At 39.6% G+C, this 19534-nt stretch overlaps 1 protein-coding gene across 1 annotated transcript in view; it reads left to right on the top strand.

Moving 5' to 3' along the window:
- Positions 1 to 19534, top strand: part of ENPP2 (ectonucleotide pyrophosphatase/phosphodiesterase 2) — a 71750-nt gene that overhangs the window by 24013 nt on the left and 28203 nt on the right. Inside the window, 7 exon segments of the mRNA XM_048071290.2 lie at positions 1080 to 1140; positions 2308 to 2405; positions 3425 to 3504; positions 4686 to 4805; positions 13820 to 13875; positions 16035 to 16100; positions 16791 to 16863. Coding sequence (XP_047927247.1) covers positions 1080 to 1140; positions 2308 to 2405; positions 3425 to 3504; positions 4686 to 4805; positions 13820 to 13875; positions 16035 to 16100; positions 16791 to 16863 — 554 coding nt within the window.

The raw sequence follows: 19534 nt of genomic DNA, 5'->3' as shown, positions 1-19534 counted from the left end.
GATATTGCTTAAATACTGGTATGGTTCTCAGTTTCTGCCTTTTTTTTTTTTGAGCTCCCTCTTACAAGGGTCAAGACAGAGGAATTTACATGTCTCCTGCTTTAATGTACATAATCTTTGTTTAATTGGTTAATAACAAATGATCTCAATGACCCTGGCATCCTGACAGGAATAAGTGTTATGTGAGAACAGTGTTTCCTCTTTATTCGTGCTTGTGCCGATCTGAGGATAGTGTTTTTTTTCTTTTTTTCTTGGAAATCGTCCCTCCACCTCCTGTCATGGTCAATTGGAATTGCTGCAGGACACATTTCCTGCAGATCTTTTCTATGGTGCTTTTTATTTTGTTCTTTTAATTGAGCTGCAGTTCCCTTAATAGTGCCAGGTTCAGGAAGTGAAGCTCATTAGCTAATACTTTGTTTTTCAATTGACCTGTGAAAATGCAAGTCATAAGCCAGTCTATAGTCAGCATTCAGTAGTGAAAACCTTAAGAAAATAGTTGATCACATAAAGTAATTTTAACTAAGCTAGCTCTGAAAGAGCATTAGTGCTTTTTTTTAGCTGTGCCTGAGTCTCACCTGATCCATGAGCTGATCAACTCTGTAAACCAGCTGGAAACCATTTAGGGTTGTTTTTCTTCCACAGAATGTGTTTTGTTTTGTGTCTTTAGCCAGCTGAAGCAGCTCACCAAGACATCAGAGCTGGTGGGAAGGAGGGTATGAATTCTCAGCCTGAAGCAGCACTACCCTTTTTTTGTCAGATTGAAAATAATAAGTAAAACAACAACAAAACAAAATGTGACCACTGTGCCTAAAGCTTTTACCACTGTTTCCCTCAGGCAAAAGGATACTTTTAACTCCAGTCTTAAGAGGTGATTCTAGCAGTGGTAGTTTGGATATTCTTATTGAGTAGAATATAACCAGATCATTTGTTCAGCTTTGTGGAAGATACCTGGTCGTTATTTGGTCATCATTAGCAAGAGCTAGACTTTATTTTTTTTGAAATTTTCTCTGAAACCTGTGGCTGTGTCCACATATATATATATGTATATGTTTTAAACTCTGATTTTACTTTCCTGGTAGGAGAAACCCACTGGGTGGATGATGACTGTGAAGAAATAAAAACTCCTGAATGTCCAGCAGGGTAAGTGTTTTGCTTGCAACCCCAAAGCCAAGTGCAAGAAGGCCAGTGGTCCAGCACTCTGAACATCGTGCTTCTGCACTGGCCCTGTAATGCCTTTGCTGAATGGTTATGAGTTGGTTGCTTTCCTGCGCTTCACCATTTATACAATTGGGCTGATAATATTGTAGCTTGTTTGTCTTTGAGTTGTTGGATGAGTAGTGTTGTGTGAGGGCCTGCACTCTTGTCGTTTGATCACCTGTAACCAAACTCTTGAAGACTATGGAGATCTTTTCCTGCTTTCACCAAAATTCAGACTGAGCCACATATGAATACAGCTCAGGTCATTTTTAAAAACTGAATTTTGGATTATTAATACTGTCTTCCTTAGTGAAAGGATTTCAGAATTACAATGGGGATATACCTTGACTTAGAATAACAAGCACAGGAATAGCACTGAAAACGTGAGAAATTCTGAAACCCTTTGGCTCACTATTATGCTTAAAGGTAAGCATCTGCTTAGGTGCCATGTTGGTTTGCAGCTCAGTCTGTGCTATCAGGATAGTTTGGAGGAGATTGGAGCCTCTCCTTCTCCTGGTGATAATGGCAGCTTCTTAACCCTGCAGCAGGTGACCCAGGCGTGTCTGTCCAGGACACATCTGTGCCTGCTTGGGTTCAAATCCAAGTAGAAGTAGCAAACAGAAGTACAATAAAATAGCATGAAATACCATCATCTTTAGTATATGAGAGTGTTTTCTGCCTCACGGAGCTCACACAAAATGCCACATGGACTTTTGTTTGTAAAGAGAGAAGACCAGCTGTCATAAAACGTGGTTTTTAATTACAGATTGTGTGATAGGGTGGGTACTCATGCATACTATTTTTTTTTCCTCTTCTCCATCTCTGTCTGTAAACATTTGCCTTTTTGGGCTGTATGCTTTTGGCTGCTCAGGGAAAATGTCTTTTATGTTGGAACTCAGCCCTTTAACTAACTGTGACCACACAACCAAACTCTGGATGTTAGTAAGCATGAAGATCATCAGTTTGTGCTGATCTGTTAAGTAAGCAAAATATTATAGACATACAGCACATGTAGTAACTATACTTGAAGTTCTCTGGAGCCTCAGTGAGCAAGTGGAAATAAATAATTTAGAAATGCTGACTTACGTTCATGCTGCTTCTATTCTTCAGCTTTGTTCGTCCTCCTTTGATCATCTTCTCTGTTGATGGTTTCCGTGCATCATATATGAAGAAAGGGAACAAGGTCATGCCCAATATTGAAAAATTGAGTGAGTACATCTGTTTTACTACAATACATGAAAGACAATCTTTTTGCAGTTCAGTTGTTTTCATTGTGTATTGAGCAACAAAAGTCAGCATGGTGCTGGTGGGTAGAAGGGCTGTGCTAAATGCAGGGCTCTTCTGATTCAAGGGTCTAATAAAGTTTTTTTTAGTTTGGTTTTTGTGTTGGCCCCCCGAAAGCAAAATGGCAGAAGTCCCATTTGGTTTAGATGATATCACCTAGTGGCTTGAAGCACCCTGACTAAAGCAGCATGCAAAAATCAAAGAGTGGAGGGAGAGCTGCTTTGGGGACTGCAGATCAGAATCGGTGGTGTTAATTTGGTTTTGTCAGCAAAGAAATGATTCTTCAGTATGTGATATGTATCATGCCCTCTTACAGGCTAGTTGGGAGGTACCCGCAAAATGTTCCACTTGAGTCACAAATGTTAAAGACATGGGTCCTGGTTTTTGTGGTGTACTGGAGACACTGTATATTTGAGCTTCTCAGTATAGCGTGGTAGTTTGTGTGTGTGCCCATACCCTTGAAAAGCGTGGTGGTTTTTTTGTTTGCGTGTGTGTGTTTGCTGGCTCTTGTGTTTGTGTAGCCATCTGTGGAGCTGTGGCCAAAGCCTATTGTGAAACTCCAGCCTTAGTATATTTGTCACTTAAAATTAGCCTGTGATTTCTCAAATCGTTTTACTTAACAGCAAGACACTTCCAATGGCTATGGACACTGAAAGGAGGCTAGCTTAGAAAGGAAAACAGTCCATGGAAATCTAGCTGGTTCTGTAGTGCTGGCTGCACTGTTTCACTTGTTTATTGTGAAGCGCAAAGTGTGTGAGTAGATTTACCACTGTCCTGCGGGAAGACTTGCCAATGTTAAGCAGCAGAATGTTCATTTAAATTGGTTAAAATTTAACCAGTTTCTGCAGCATTTTGAGTTAAAACAAATGATTCCCTGTATTTTCTTTTTTTCATGTCTCAGAGCTTCACTTGCTAATGTTTGCATTCCCCATTGATTTTTCAGGATCTTGTGGAACACATTCTCCTTACATGAGGCCTGTCTACCCTACAAAAACCTTCCCCAACTTGTACACCCTTGCTACTGTAAGTCCCTGGGAAGGAGTTTTTCTTGATAAAATGTTGCACTTCATTGGAAATGTGGGTTGTGGGAAACAATATTTTTTTTAAATAAAACTGCTTTGCTGTCTATCCTTTTCTGCCTTCAGTTATGTTTTTTTTTTTTTCTCAGTATTTTGAAGTTCTGAGATAAATTGTTTCTCACTATTATGCACAGCATTACAACTTTCCTGCTCTTTCTTATGCCTGTTTTTGCAGTTATTTGTACTGCTGTGTAATTACAGGTCATGGTTTTTCTAGAGGGGGGGGGAAAACAAACAACCCTGAAATCCTACCCAGAATACAACCAGCAGTTGTTCCTTCATCGGAGTAGCTGAAGTCAGTAGGGCTGTCTTAGCAGCCGCCTTAAAATTTACAGCTGCTGAGTGTGTCTGGATGCTGCATTGGCTCTGCAGAAAAGGAGCCATCACTTCTGTGCTCTGGTGGCACGGCTGGTGGCCGGGCTGTCCCCACCCTGGGATGCACACGCTCCTTATGACAGTGCTCCCGAAGCAGCAGCCACGTTTTTTCCCTTCTTTTTCTTCCTGCAGCCTCTGCACAAATCTTAACTCAAAAGAGATAAGGGGATGGGAGAGGGTGGAGAGAAAGGGAGAAGAACAGAAACCTCCTAAATCGCCTTTACTGATGAAGAAATTGTGATACAAAGCGTCTAGGTTATATCACAATTTTGGTGACTTGCTTTGGTTTCTTCTTAGAAATAACTCTTATCTCACAGAGGAACTGGTGGAGATAAAACATTATCAAATGCAAATGCAAAGTGTTACTCTTGCTACCAGAAAATGAATTACTGTTTCTAGAAAGGGAATTCATGAGAAATTCAAGAGGAACTGAAAGTTCAAATCAATCTTTTTTTTTTTGCTTACTTTTGATGACCTCAAACTAACTTTTAACCAGTGTGAAAATACTTTAAAGTATCCAGTAACACAAGTTTTTGTGCCTTTTTTTTTTTTAGCACAATTCAGTCATCTCCTGCTGTTTTTGTTGCTACAGTCAGTTTTATATGTGCTTATCTTGAAGTTAAAACCTTTTCTGGTGTGCATTTGCAAAGACACCTATTTTAAAATAATTTAGCAGTATTTGCAGATAGCTATGGGGAACTGGATCTGTGTGCATTAGGGTTTTACTAATTAATCTACTTCTGCACAAAGGGACTCTATCCTGAATCACACGGAATCGTTGGCAATTCGATGTATGACCCAGTGTTTGATGCCAGCTTCAGTCTTCGAGGGCGAGAGAAATTCAATCACAGATGGTGGGGAGGTCAACCAGTAAGTTTCAGATTCCCTCCTCCTCTCTCCTTCCTCCCTCCCCTCCCCCTGTGCTGTGGAACGTGGCCAATAATAATAATTAAAAAAATACATCTGTGAACAATTTGTACCTAATCTCCCCATGGCTGGCCCTGTGTCTATCAATTTAATGTAACATTTTGAGTTGGCTTTTGCTTTTCAGAATAATAAAGCCATTGATTATGGAGGGGTGCTTGTGTTGATAAGTATAAATTAGATGTGGCTAGGAAAAACCCTCACTTTAGGCAGTAGTTTAACACGAATTACTATATTTTCATCACCGTGGCATAATGTTTCCTTTTCATTATGGGTTTCTCAGGTTTTTGTCCTAGTAATGTTCTTGTGGCAGTTTTAGTATTAATGTTCTGTCAGAGCAATATGGCACAACTTCATAATTATTATTTGTTAAGTCCACAAGTGAACGCTGTTGCCTGACTTGCTGCAGAGGTCACAGAAGTTTGTGAATTAATTTCTGCCTTGAACACAGCAATGGTGGCTGAATGGGGCTCTCTCTCTTAGGTTACTGTTGCAATCGGTTTTCTCCAGCTCTGAATCCTTATTTTGGGCAAGGAAATAGCCTCTTTCTAAGGTTTCAAAGAAAAGGTCCCTTTGCTTCTGCTGGGCTTTCCTCCGTTAGTAGCGCATGCTGTGGTGGCTTCCTTTAAGCTGCCACCGAAAATGGGTTTATGTTAAAATACTAAGTTTTACTTGCAAGCAGCCAGAGTGCATGAACATATCACTGCACTGATTGCTTGGAGAACCGTAGTTTAAAAACTTCCTGACCAGTTAAAACAGAAAAAGAGTGGGATAAGGGAGGTAGAAATTGGAAGGAGATTGGGAACGCCATAATGTGTCATTGATGTTTGCTCAATTGATCAGTGTCATCTCCCTAATCACTAAGACATTAATATCCCAGGAGACTACAGGAAGTTACTCAGATGGTTTTAGGCTTAGCAAGCATGTGTTATTTGTCTGCATGTGGTTTTAGTCCACAACAAATGCAAGACAAGACAATTTAGAGCTGCAGGCAGATGTGTGACAGGCAGCTGTCTCTGGCTGTAGCTGAGCCAGAATGAGGTATTTGTGCTCTTGTTAAATTAGTCAGCAGTAACAGAGCATGGTCGCTCCCTCGCACAGCTATGACCTGGGTTAGCTTTTAGCATGGGTTGTGTGGAGAAGAGAGGATGAGAAATGTACCTGGCTGTTATCTTCCTAGATGTGAGCAAAGAAGCAGGATCAAAACTAGGAGCAGTGAAAGGGGGGACAGGAGGTAGCCTCTTCTCCATCATAGCTACAGCCAGTTGCACACCTAATGGCAGCCACCTTTGCTTCAGTCAGACATTGAGCTCATAGACAATATTGGGGCTCAACACCTGCTTTACCACTTGTTAAGCAGCTGCAATTTAATTGTGCATTGCAAGTTTAATTGTATGCCTTACCTTGGCCAAATTAAAGTAGGAATTATTGGGAAACTAACTTTTGGGGACAGTGCAAATGTCTCTGTCTCTAAACTGCCATACTTTTATATTTCAATACAAGTCTATGTATATTGCATCACCTGTGGTGTTGAGTGGGGGGTATTAGGTAATTCCAACTCCCACCCATTAGAAACACCTCTGCTGTTGCAGAGAATAACAGTCACTCTGGATTGTAAACAAGGGTCATGAACAATGTCAGCTGAGAAGAGCTTGAGGAAGTTACACAACTGTGGATGACCATACGCTGGAAAAAAAAATTCTCAGAGGATAGAGGGGAGTGTTGCATACACAAGCAAGGATGATAAAATAAAACTGCTGATCCAAAGAAGTGTTAGAATGCAAAAACACAGGAATCATGTAATGAGCTGGAAATATCCTTGGAGAATTGGAAACACATGCATAGAGGAGGACTATAACTGAATCCCCACACACTTAATATGAGGAGAACCTGTAAGTTAGGCAAACCAGATAGAGTGACCATAGTGCCAGGGTAAGACAGGTGATCTCTTGCAGGAATGTTATGACATAAATGATCTCATCTCTGACATGGAGGAAATGCATGTTTTGCATATCTTTATTAGCAAAATGAAGTGTGAAGATAAGCTACTTAAATTCAGAGGGCATAGATCTTGATGATAGAAAAAAAATCTCTCATCTGTATGTAGATAAGATACAGTCCCTTTCTAAATCCTTTTTATAACTTAATCTAAGTATCACATTGATAAAGACTGCCAAAAATAGCTGGTTAGTCAAAGACAAGACAGTAAAATTAAGGGAGATGGAGGGGAATCTTTTCTGCATATCACAAATTTTTATTCCTTTTAGGTCTTGGGTCTCAAACTAGAGTACTCAACTTCAGAGAGGCACAGAACTGGGAATTATTATCCAAAACCACTCATTTTCCCCAGGAAGGTAGAAAAAATTTCCGGGATCCCCAGCCTCATGTTATAGCTAAAACAGCCTTAAAGACAATGTCATCGGAAGTTGATCATTCCTGAAATACTTTCTTGCTCCTGGAAACTGACATATTATATGTAGCTTTGTTAAAATGTGTGGCGTGTGTTGTTGTTGCCTTTTTTTTTTAATTGTTCTTATAGTGAGTGTTTTGTTGGGAAGCAACCAAATTAACATGTGATTTCATGGGGTTTGACAGATGAGTAGCTGAATGTTTCCACGCAAGGAATTACGAGAAATTAATTTTAAGAGCATTAGGAAAAGGAGAAGGAGGGAGAAGGTAGCTTTGGAAGTGTTTTGAGATCCTCTAACTGATGATGAGGCTTCCTGAAACCTGTCTTTCTGATTTAGTACTAAACCTTGATTTACTGCACAAGCTTAAAAACACCTTGTTTTTAAGACAAAAGTGTTTGACAGGAAACAGCCGCATAACTACTCCTTGTTGTATTGCTGTGGCATCTCACAGAAATGGTGAGCATCAGGGCCCATGCTCTCAAAGGAGAAACAAACTTCACTGCTCGTATTTCATGACACTGAGACTTTTATCCAAGTAACTTCAACCATTGAAGTCAAGTGCTTAAATTAAGCCCCCAGCTGCCTCTGGCTTCTTTTAGCAGTAGTTTTCCATGTCTTCATTTGATATAGCAAGCTTAAGCTTACACTACAGGCAATACTTTTCTTAATGTTCTGTCATGATCTTTTGGCTTCCCCAAGATCAGAAGATGACAGGTATAAAACCATATTTTTATGAGGACTGTAGTTCATGAGGGACAGAGAGTCACCTTGAGAAGGTTGCCCATCTGTTACCTGAGTTTGCATCCAAAGATCACAGAGTCACAGAATTGTAGGGGCTGGAAGGGACCTCAGGAGATCATTGGGTCCAATCCCCATGCTAAAGCAGGTTTCCTAGAGGAGATAAGTCTATTTTCAGAAACCCACAGGCCTCTGTGATTCTATCTAATTATTTGATAGGCCTCTTGAACCAAAATATTCTGTATGGGCAGGAGACAATGCTTAGTTGTCAAGACTTAATTTGTTTGTGTCCTATTAAGAGTAAGGCATGTGGAAGTCATGACTCCACCTTTTACCTTGTTGGCAGACAAAGTGCAAATGGTGCAGGAGTGTAACATTTGGCTCCATCATGCTAAATTAATTCTGCATGCCTGCACCAATCTTGTACACGTTTGTTGGGAAACACTGTAATGACCCCTCCCCAACTCTGGCTAAGCATGGAAGGGATTTCCCATTCACGAATTGCCCTCTCAGCCACAGTGGGTGTCTGTGCAACCTCTGCTCCCAACATGAATTTCCTTCCCTGACCGGCGAGCGTGTTTGCACAATTGTCCCCGAGGGCCAGGCCTCAGAGCTGTCCCTCCCGTCGGCCCTGACCTGAGGTGTGCCGCTGCTGATTCTTTGGTGATGCAACAAGTACTGGGCAGCCTTTGCAAAGTTAGGGGCACTTGTTTATTCCTGGAAGATTCAAAGTAGGGAGGTGCTGCATTTTTTGTGCAGGTTTTCAATGGCAGTTCTTGAATTGCAGCATCTTGAATAACTTTGTTTGCATTGTTTGTGTGAACATGTGTCTAGTAATCAAAAAAAGGGAGAACCTGGTAATTACGTGTTGCATATGGCACAGCAAACTGAAATGTTGCTCAGCCTCTCTATTTTTTTTTGGCTATAAATAAAGGAGAAGAATTGTAGTCTTTCAACAAGGAAGATATAAAATTTATAGCAATTTAGCTTACTGGAGATGTTTGGTATACATCTAGATAATCATGTATATTACATTATGGGACATTTATCAGTTGAATCTATGGTTCCATAATTTGAGAGGTCTTTCTGTGTTGAAAAAGTTAGGTATCCTCTAACTCCTTGACATAATATGAAAACAGACTGGTTAATCTTTTTTTTTTTTTTTTTTATATTGCCCTCTTCTCTGCTTGAACAATTTAATTCAGAAATATGGTCTTTGTACAGCTTGCAGTGCTATAAGGTCATATCCCACATGAAAACCTGGGGTGCGCATCAGATGTAGTCAAACTGCTGACTATAAAATTCTAATATATTAACAGTTAAAACCAAAGTATTTACATATGGCAAATAAATTACATAAGCTCACAAATGGTACTGACCTTGCAATGCTTAACATGGCAAACTTTATGATAAGTGACCTGAACAGATGTGACCAGCCACAGAGTATATATAACACATTGCATTTACATGCTCAGTACTGGAACATCTAGGATTAATTAACTTTAGGACTGTGGCTCTAACCAACAAAGAGGAAATGAAACAATAATTGCTATTCCATTCTTAATTTTGATTGTTCTGGATGGAAAAGGTTGAGAGGGCATCAGCTAAATTTTTCTTTTCTGTCCTACATAGATTGACAGCGTAGGCTTCATGTTAGCCTGGGAGAAGCACAACTTGCACTCTGTCTTGAAAGTCAGTGAATTTAATTTAATGACACAGAGATGTTCTTTGGTGATGAGGTTCATTGCTAATGGTTTAGAATCATTAAGGCTGGAAAAGCCCTCCAAGATCACCTGCTCCAACCACCCCCCTACCACCAATGTCACCCACTAAACCATGTCCCTAAGCACCACGTCCAACCTTTCCTTGAACACCCCCAGGGACGGTGACGCCACCACCTCCCTGGGCAACCTGTCCTAGTGCCTGACTGCTCTTTCTGAGAAGAAATGTCTCCCCATTTCCAACCTGAACCTCCCCTGGCTCAACTTGAGGCCATTCCCTCTAGTCCTATCGCTAGTTATCTTCAAGAAGAGGCTGACCCCCAGCTCCCCACACCTTCCTTTCAGGTAGTTGTAGAGAGCAATAAGGTTTGCCCTGCTTTTCTGCTGGAGTTAATATCCTATAGCTGAGGGTAAGAAGTAAACTTGTGTGCTCCCATCAGCTGTTCCAGCTGACAGTCTGTTGTTTAATTTTAGTTAACTAGTAAAGGGGCTGGCTACGATGGGCACTTCTGGTATAGAGGTAGGGACTGCTATCACTATGTTCACCAGTGATAACTGTCGCAGCTCTAAAACGCAGTAAAACTTTGCTTTAAAGCTTGGATAATGTGGATGGAAACTCTTCTACCTGGATGACTGCTGCTGCTTCTCTAATTGCTATGAGATGTCTCGGCAAATATTTTGTTACGGTGTAGTGGCTTTAGGTGTGATATTGAATCATACTGAGTTTTATTATTTTTAAATAAACCAAAAGCTTTTATTTATTTTTTCTTGTTAAAAAACGGGAGGAAGTGTCCAGTAGTACGCATTGCAACCTTGGGTTGAACCAGGCTCTGCCTAGCAAAGTCACGATGGAGTCAATTCAGACTCACTTCTCAGATGTTGCGTCAGATACGGACTTATTTGACTTGTTGGTCTTGGACTTTAACGGATCACTGTCTTAGCTGTTGAGCTTATTTTAAGTGCAGCAGACACCTTTCCTCATCCAAATAGTTAATGCCAATGTAAATTGCTGCATTCCCGAATTGAAATACTTGGGAGCAGGGAGGGTGCAGTTTTTCCCTGTCTAAGCCTGTCTTGGTGCCTTTGGAAGGGACAGTGCTGTTCTCCACTTACTGCTCATGTAGGAGTGCACAACTAGGGGTGATCTCTGCTCAGATTGCCTGGGAGAGATCGTCAGACCCTGCAGCCTGATACAGGAGAAGCTCTTCAAGGACTGTGGCAGTATTACCACTTTTTCTGCCCTTTTGAAAGCTGGTTTAAAATATAGCAGTATTCACTCTGCAGGCTTGTCTCTCCTGCTGTCCCGAACTTGGATGAGAGTTAAGAGAAGTGTTTGCTTCTCTGTACTTCTTTGGTAAGAGCTTTGCAGAAACTTCCTAGAATCAGAGAGTCTTGCAAGAGTCCTTTGGTAAAGCCCTGTGTGTCTCCGGCCCCTGTGTGCAAGCGGGCAGTGGATGACTACTTGCATTGCTCCCTGGCCTAGATGGTGTTCATGCTGTTTTCATGTGGGACACATGAAGCATGCTGTATGCTCCACTGGAATAAAAAATAGCTACTGACTTCTTGCAGGCAAGCAGGGCATCTTGGCAATGTACACTGGACCTAATTATTCATCTGTCAAGATTACTACTGTTTTACTCACTTGGCCAGAGAAAGGGTGTCTTATGGCACATGTTTAAAATCACTGTCTAAAACAGACAGCGTTGTGGTTGATTTTAGCACACTAACAGTCAGGAGCAGCACGGGACAGCTTCAGCTGCTGAGGGTGGGACCTGGCAGGTCTCATTTAGTCAACAAGAGGCAGACAGGACCACCTGGACCTTTGCAGACCAAAGCACTAGAAAGCCAAACTAGAGTTAACAGATGGTAAATCCAAATACTGAATTCCCTGGACTTAGTTTGTTGGTACCTTCCCAAAGATATCTGCAAAATTATTTAAACTTTGCAGAACACAAACACTTTCAAAGAAAAATAAATCCACTGCAGCTCTGGAGGGACAATGGTTTTCCAAGTACAGCAAGACCAAAGAGCATAACAGCAGTGGAGCTGACACTCCTACTAAATTTATATTTGACCTCTCTTGTCTGCCATGGCAGGGTTCTCCTCTAGGAATAAATCTACGGTGCAATGGAAGATGTATTTGCTTTAAATGTTGGCTCTTTTTCACGTGGAAAGCCCAAGAACCACTAATGAATATGGAGTAGCTCCTGTCTTAGTTAGACATTGGGTTTGGGCTGAGGTTATATACCCTGTGCTGACGTAGATGACACAAACGAGCTTGTGGATGTATCCTTGCACTACCGTCACGCCTCTGACTACAACACAAGGCTTCCAGCTTGAAGGCACCCTTGCTTGTCTCTCTTCACATTCACCTGCATTTTTATGTCCCATCCTGTCAGTGCTAGTCTGTCAGCATTGAAAATGATCTTCCTGTTGTTCAACAATTCAAAACCAAATTCCAACATAATTTCAAACCCATGGTCATTCTGCTCTGGTTATTGCTGCATTTATTTATCAAACAACCATTTCTATAGAGTTACCATGGACGTATTCTTCCCTGAAAAAGAGGGTACATTACCAGAAAGTTAGAATGTAATGAAAACACGTTCTTCTGTAGCTGTGGTTTTAAATTAACTGGATTGAGTCCAGTAAGATTTGGAAGAGTAAAAGATGCAGAGATAAGTTAAGAGGGGTATGCATGGCACTGGAAAGGAACAGATGATCAATTTTCCATTAATTATGAGCATAACAATATCCGTATTTAGTTGCAATTAACTATAGCCTCAGTGCAAAAAATGATCTTTCATTAGACTCCACAAATTTATTTCAATTAAGACTAATGCATGAATAATTTAGGCATGACATTTGGATAATGCATGCCCAGATGACAGTTTATAAGTGCCTGTTTGAGCAAGGTAGAGTGCCCTTGAATGTACTTTTGAAGAGTTGATTTAAAATAAATGAAAGATTTTGCAGTTATCAAGGAAGGGAACTATGATTTGGCTTAAATGGTCACAAAATGTATAAATTGTAGTATGCGTAAATAAAAACATGGGAAAACAATTTTCTAGTTGTATGTGTAATGTTGGCCTTTAAGTCTTTGCCACTTTTGAAATAGGTTTTAAAATAATTTGGTTCTTTCCTTGCAAAAGCAGTTCGGTCCTGGCAGGCTACAAATGAAATGTCAGGAAGGTCCATAATTAGACATTCTCATTCCCTTGCCTTGTATAGGTATACTTAATAGAAAAAAAGAAAAAAAAAAAAAGAGAGGGTGATGAGGATAACCAGAGGTATGGTGTGGTTTTCATTAAAGAAAGATCAAACAAATGAATGCTATTCTTGCTTGAAAAAGAATAGAGGGGGATTATAGGTGAGGTTTAGATGAAAATGATGAATGTTTTATAGAAGAAGGAAGAGAAATAATTAAGGAATGGGAATAGTACTGTAACCCCTGTGAGATTGGCAGGTTTAAACCAAACAAAAGAAAAATATACTCACTGGGTGTGATTACACTGTAGAACTTGCTGCTACAAACTGTTTCATAGCCATAAAAATAGATGGGTTAAAAAAAATAAAATTGAGAAGCTCATGGAGATTGTTTCTCTCATTTCCACATTGTGTGAGCTCAAATAGTTCTTAAACTCCTGTGGAGGAAGGTGGATAGGGAAAGAGGGATCTTTATATAAAGGATCTTTATATAGACCCTGATGAGTGTTGAGCTGTGTTCTTTCCTAACAGAATCCTCCAAAACTTGAACACTAAAGGGCTCAGGTGAGATGTGGTCCGCTTCATGAAAATGAAATGGGGTGGGGCGCCTAAGAAATTTCTGTCTATGTATCTTAATTCTCTGCATGAAAAGTATCAAAGATTTAGGGATGAAATGGTCTGCAATGCAGCAGCTGATCCAACGCTACAGAATCTGCATAGGTTTGTCACTCCATGCGTTTGAATTAGGGATGGAGGCTGGAGCCTGCAATTTTTATTTCTAGGCTCAGGGTAGAAGAATGTGACTTGAAAACATTTTATTTTGATTTCAGAGAGTCATTAAAGATCTGAACATATTCTAATCCTCTTATATTTTCCTCATTAGATTTGGATTACTGCAGCCAAGCAAGGGGTGAAAGCTGGCACATTCTTCTGGTCTGTGTAAGTGCTCTCTATTTTCTGGAGATTTGTAACTAATAAATCAGAAATAATTCAATGCAAATGTTTATTAATTGTTTTCCTTCCACTAAGCATTTGGTAGCTGCCCAGTTGGAAACTGTACCTGTAAGCCTCCCTTGTTTCATTCGTGCAATGTTTCTAATAACTAAAGCTAATGCTATGGTTTGCTACTTTAAGTTTATACACTGATTTTTAGCAGTTGTTTGAACAAAAGTGTGACTGTCAGAAATTTCTTTCCTTCATTTGACTGTGGGTTATTTTGCCTTTTAGTATTGCTGGCACAGTCTTCTAGACTTCTGAGTATTTTTGGGAGACAAATTGTCCTCATGTCATTTCACATCAACAGCCTAATTGACTCACTCATTTTACAATCCAGCCTGGTCTTTGAATAAGATATCCAGTTCCCATTTCTTAAGAGACAGCCTTGGGGATCTTTGCTATTTATTCTGCTGTTTAATGGTTCTGAATTAGTTTCCCTTGTCCCAACTAAGACATATCTTCCTAACTAAAAATGAACGTTTTTATCAGTTCTGAGGAATTCGGGTGGATCAATCTTTGTATTTTATTTTAGTGACAGAATTTCAGAAGTGAAGAAAATGAGCAAACTGTCAAGATTACAAGTACTGATGGGGTTTATTATTATTTTTAATTCCATTAAGAGTAATGCTCTTTGCTACTCTAAATATCATATAATATATGGAGGGAATAATAAAATTTACCATGTACAATGCTTAGGTTTAGGCTTGCAAGACAGTTACCTGACAGAGCTTCAGTCTGGTGCTCTACAAAACGCAGAAATTCTTGCAATTCCTAAGCGCTTATAACTACAGAATCATCATAAACACCTGGGCTGATGCAAGCTTGGGGATATAAAATGGTAGGGAAGGTAACAAAGGTTATATCATATGTATGTCAATAATTAGAGAGTGATTCAGCCACTTTATGTATGAATGAAATATATCCTTCTTAAAACTATATTATTTAATTTGGGACATGGAATGTTTTGAGGGAAAACTTTCAGATAAACATTTTAAGGAATATAGTAGTGTTTAAAAACATCCTGGTCTCAAATGAATTAATTGAAATAATGGATTTTTTTTTCAATTTGTGCAACTAATAAGTTTCAAAACTGGGCAATACCTAACATTATTATTCTGCCTTATGATATTGCCTAGTTTGCATAGTTGTTTTACAACTGAAATTTTTCTGTGTCGCTGGAGACTGATGGCCACTGTTGCTGTATAAGGCATTAGAAAGTAACTTGTTTCAATACGGCTGTTGGCATCTATATTTCTCCATAAAACATGCTAACAGTAAATGATGAATTTGATTCAATATGGCGAATCTAAGATGGTTGTAAATGATTCCTGTCTTGGGATTGTGCAACCGATCTAAAAGAATCTGGACCAACAAATGCTATCGTATCATAATAATTGCATGGTCACTGATTTGCAGAGCTTTCTTAAGATGAGGTATTTTGAAATGTAACAGCTGTTTATAAGTTTAGTCATTCTCATTGCATGAATTTGGCCTTAGCAGCCAAGTTAAAAGTCTCGGGATACAAACAGTGAAATGGGATGAATCTGTTCTGCAGAGTGAGAAGTTGTAAAAGTGTGAGTCACCGTGCTGATTGCCTGATGTTTCAGATGGCTCTGGTTTGATTTGCACCATCTTAATCCTAAATTTGGTTATTATTAAGTCAATGGGAACTTTTCCAATGTCTTCAAGACTAGCATTTAGTCTTGTACTGATGTGAGCAATTTCTTGGTTTTTACTCATGCCAGCTATCCAATGGCTGCACCATTGTGCATAAAAGCAATTCATCTGGGTTAAAGCTACCGTAATGGTGTATATTCACTGTTATTTAGAGTGCTTAGATTTTCTGCCTTGGGTTCTGGCTTCAGGTATGTACTTTCAATCCTCCTTTCTTTTGGAATATGTGGACATCCAGGAGGCCTGAAGTGATTGTTTGCAAAATAAGAATCAGTACCAAACAAGAAGAAAAAGATACAACATACTAAAAGGAAATGACATCGTTATGATTGATTTTAATCATGTTAGAACCAGTTCTTAGCAAGGCTGTTTTGATGCTTTTTTGTATTCTATGATAACAAGGCATATATTTACATTTTGTGGTCTAGTGTCATCCCCCACGAGCGCAGAATATTAACAATACTGCAGTGGCTGACCCTTCCGGATAATGAAAGGTAATTCAACCTGTTGTTGGATAACTGCTAGCTTGTGCTCTTCTAAAAGTAGCTGGAAGAGCAAGGGGAAATTTAGCTTTGTTACACTATCATTGAGTTAAAAGTTTTGTTTCTTGTTGTTGCTGTTGCTTTTTGTTTGTTTTTATTGTTTTGATCCCAGTTTTTAACCATCAGTGTTTTGATTCTTCACAATAAATGTATGATATGAATTTCTTTGCGATCTTGAAGCATTTAGTTACATGGATTAACATGGATTGATTTTATCCTACTGAGTCTAATATGGTTTAACAACCTTATTATAGGCAATGGCAGTTGCAGTACTGGACCCTGAGGACTGGGAAAACTTTAAGATTTTAATTATGACTATTTTTTCATACGCAAGTTTGCACACGCTGCTGGCGGCAAAGCTCAGGCGAGCTGCTGTTGTGATCCCTCTTACAAGACTAAGAAAGAGTGTGTGTCCTCGGATGGTACCCCGGGTGCCTCCCTGCGTGTGTTCTGGGATTTAATAAAGTTGTAGAACAGCTAATTGCTTAATCATACCATGGAAACATATGACTGAGAAACAGTTGTTTTTCCATAGAGCCAACTCTCCTTGCAAGGTCGGCTTGATTTGACTTGACCTGGCAGGTCTGGGGCTTTTTGTTGTTGAAGGAAAGCTGTCCTGAACAAGGCCTTTCTTTCTTTCAGGCCTTATGTTTATGCTTTCTACTCTGAGCAACCAGATGCTGCTGGCCACAGATATGGTCCTTTCAACTCAGAGGTTAGTACAGATTTTCTTCTGTAGAAAAAGCACACGTCTTGAACGCATTTTTGGAATAATTGCTGCTGCTCAGGAGTAATATTTTTAGCAAGTTTTTTCACTCATTTCTGTAGTATGCATCCCCTCTGCCAGAGAAAGCAAAGTTATTGTTTAAGGACTTATCCTGTGAGATTCAGTTCTGAGAAGGAACGGCACATGTCTTTCGGTAGTCTGTGTCTCTGTGTGATATGAAAATGCACGTGGAAAGATCTCTGTGGCAAAGATGAGCATATAATTGGGTTCAACAGCAGAATTTAACGTCCCTCCTACAATTTATCCTTCTTAAAAGTAATAGAACTATAATGCAGAAAATATTGAGGAAAAATGCAGAGAAGAGAGAAGTTTCTTGAAAGCTGACAGTTTGCAGTAGCCAAAGTAATAATTCCAGTCTGTCATGAGCTGTAAAAAGCTGCTATTTCCAGTTTCATATAGACCCTGGAGGGGTTCAGAAAGTTTTGCCAATACCACTCCCTCAGGGCTGGACTGTTGAGTTTGGAAAAAGTTTTGAAGCACCGTAAGGTATTTTAATGAAAAATGATGTGTAAAACACTACAGTAGTTTAACCCCTTGTTTGGGCTTTGGGTAGCCAACTAGGACTAATGAGTACTGCGTCCCTGCCAACATGGTCCAGGCTACAAGAACTCAGACTGTGCAGTTGTCTGGGATTTGTGGGGAGGGAAAGTAAGTTCTGCACCCAAATATCTTATTGCTTCAGGTGGTTGGGGGCTGACCATCTGGCAGAGCAACCCTAGTCTCAGTGAAAACATATGCCTGTAGATCATAGTCACAAGGCTTCAGGAGATTTCATACGTGTTTTTTAAAGGGTAAACAAATGTTTGCAAACCTTTGAAAACTGAGGAATGTATCAGTTACCTACTCTTTGGAAGGCAATACAAATCTCCCTGAGCAACCATGTACCCAGCAGTTTCTTACTTCTTTGCTGTGCATCTGATAGCTTCCTCTACTGGAGAAGAGAGTAAAGAGAAGCAGCAGTAAGCCTTTTTAATATGCCTGAGTTATGTGGGCTGCTTAAACAAGTTTACAGTGATTATGGATTTGCTGTGGGTAGCACCCCTGCTGGAGCGTTTTGAGCCATGGTCCCAGAGCAGTGGGTGTGAGGAAATATTCCAAACCAGCATTGAAACGGCGTACTGGGCAGGAAGAAGAAATCCCCTTTCTGGATATCTGGTGGTTAAAATCTACCAACACTCCTGCTAAATTGACAGGCATTGATATGTTTTCATGTCATCATTTGGCTCAGAGCAGGAAAGATGTGTGAATGGGTCGAGCAAGATATGGGCAATGGGAGCTGTCTGGTCGGATGCAGTTCCAGGATACATCACTCAATGATGCTTTATAGCTCCTCTTTTTGAAGTATTACAAGTATATGTGACTTGTGACTGACAACTGCAATTTTATTTGTCTGTAGACAACCACTTCTTCTGAACAGAGTTGTGGGGCTCTTCCCATGGACTTAAAGGAGAATATGAAGAAGATGACATTGAATTTGTTTTTTAAGTTCTAGCCTTTAACAAACTAGGTTAGCGCTTGATGCTGAGTAATCTAGTTTCAGAAAAAAATGTTATAAAAGCAAAAACCCACAAAGGTTTTATTGTTTGGGGTTCTTCTGGATCATTATCTGAAGGCTAACATCCAATTCAGCTTAGGTTCTTAAGTGTGAATTAATAGCTTGTGAAAGTTTTACAAATAAATTGATTTATGTCATTTGCGTTAAACATACGGAGCATGAAACTGATTTTTAGCAAATTGAGAACAGACTATTTAGCATATGAGCATGTATGGGCTTGCAGTTCAAACAGTTGCCATAACTTTGTGAGTGGAAATTTAAGTAAATGAATACAGCTGTGTAAGTATACAGATGCTGAGATTTGTGAAGGGCCTGGTTTCAGGATAGAGAAACTAGGAAGTATTTTATATTGTTTCTCTTGACACTTTGTTTTCAATTTTTAGGAGCTACAAAATTTACATAAATCAGATAGGAAGGAGTCCTCAAAGGGATACTGACAGCATGACCTCCCCATGATTTTTTTTTTATACAGCTGGCAGCAGTTAGACAGTTGGAGTAGTCCTGACCACTTCATTTTTCTTCATGCAAAGAAAAAAAGATCGGTCAAACAATAATGTTTGAAAAGAAGCTTGTAACAATTATCTGCTATATTTAAGGTTTTTTACTTTTGTTTTGAAGAGTGAATATTTCATGATTATCATTTCTTGCTACATTTAGTAGATTGAGGAGTAGCTTCACACCTTGAAATCCTCCAAATCCTACAAATGTCCATTAGAGTAAAGCGGGTGTTTACTAGAGCTTCTCATACCAATAATGTTCTAAATGTATTTGAGATGTATAATCTTAAAGGTCTAATGGCATCCACGGCTGAAATTCTTCAGCTTCCAGACTCCAGCTGATGGCACTTAAAGCTTCACAGAATGTGCACAACAGCCTATGTACAGAGTTAAAAGCTAGGATTAAAGGGAATTGCCATAAGCTTTATGGGCAAATTGCCAGCATTCTCGATATAAATGGAATACAGATTATGGCCAGTGTCCACTATGCTACTTTTGCATGTCCTCTAACATCATGAATTTCATTGTAAATGGAATTGGTTGTCTA

This window comes from Anser cygnoides, chromosome 2, assembly GCF_040182565.1.
Source record: "Anser cygnoides isolate HZ-2024a breed goose chromosome 2, Taihu_goose_T2T_genome, whole genome shotgun sequence".
Taxonomy (NCBI): Eukaryota; Metazoa; Chordata; class Aves; order Anseriformes; family Anatidae; genus Anser; species Anser cygnoides.
Note: the sequence above shows the minus strand (reverse complement) of the source record. Positions and strands in the feature narration are given on the sequence as shown.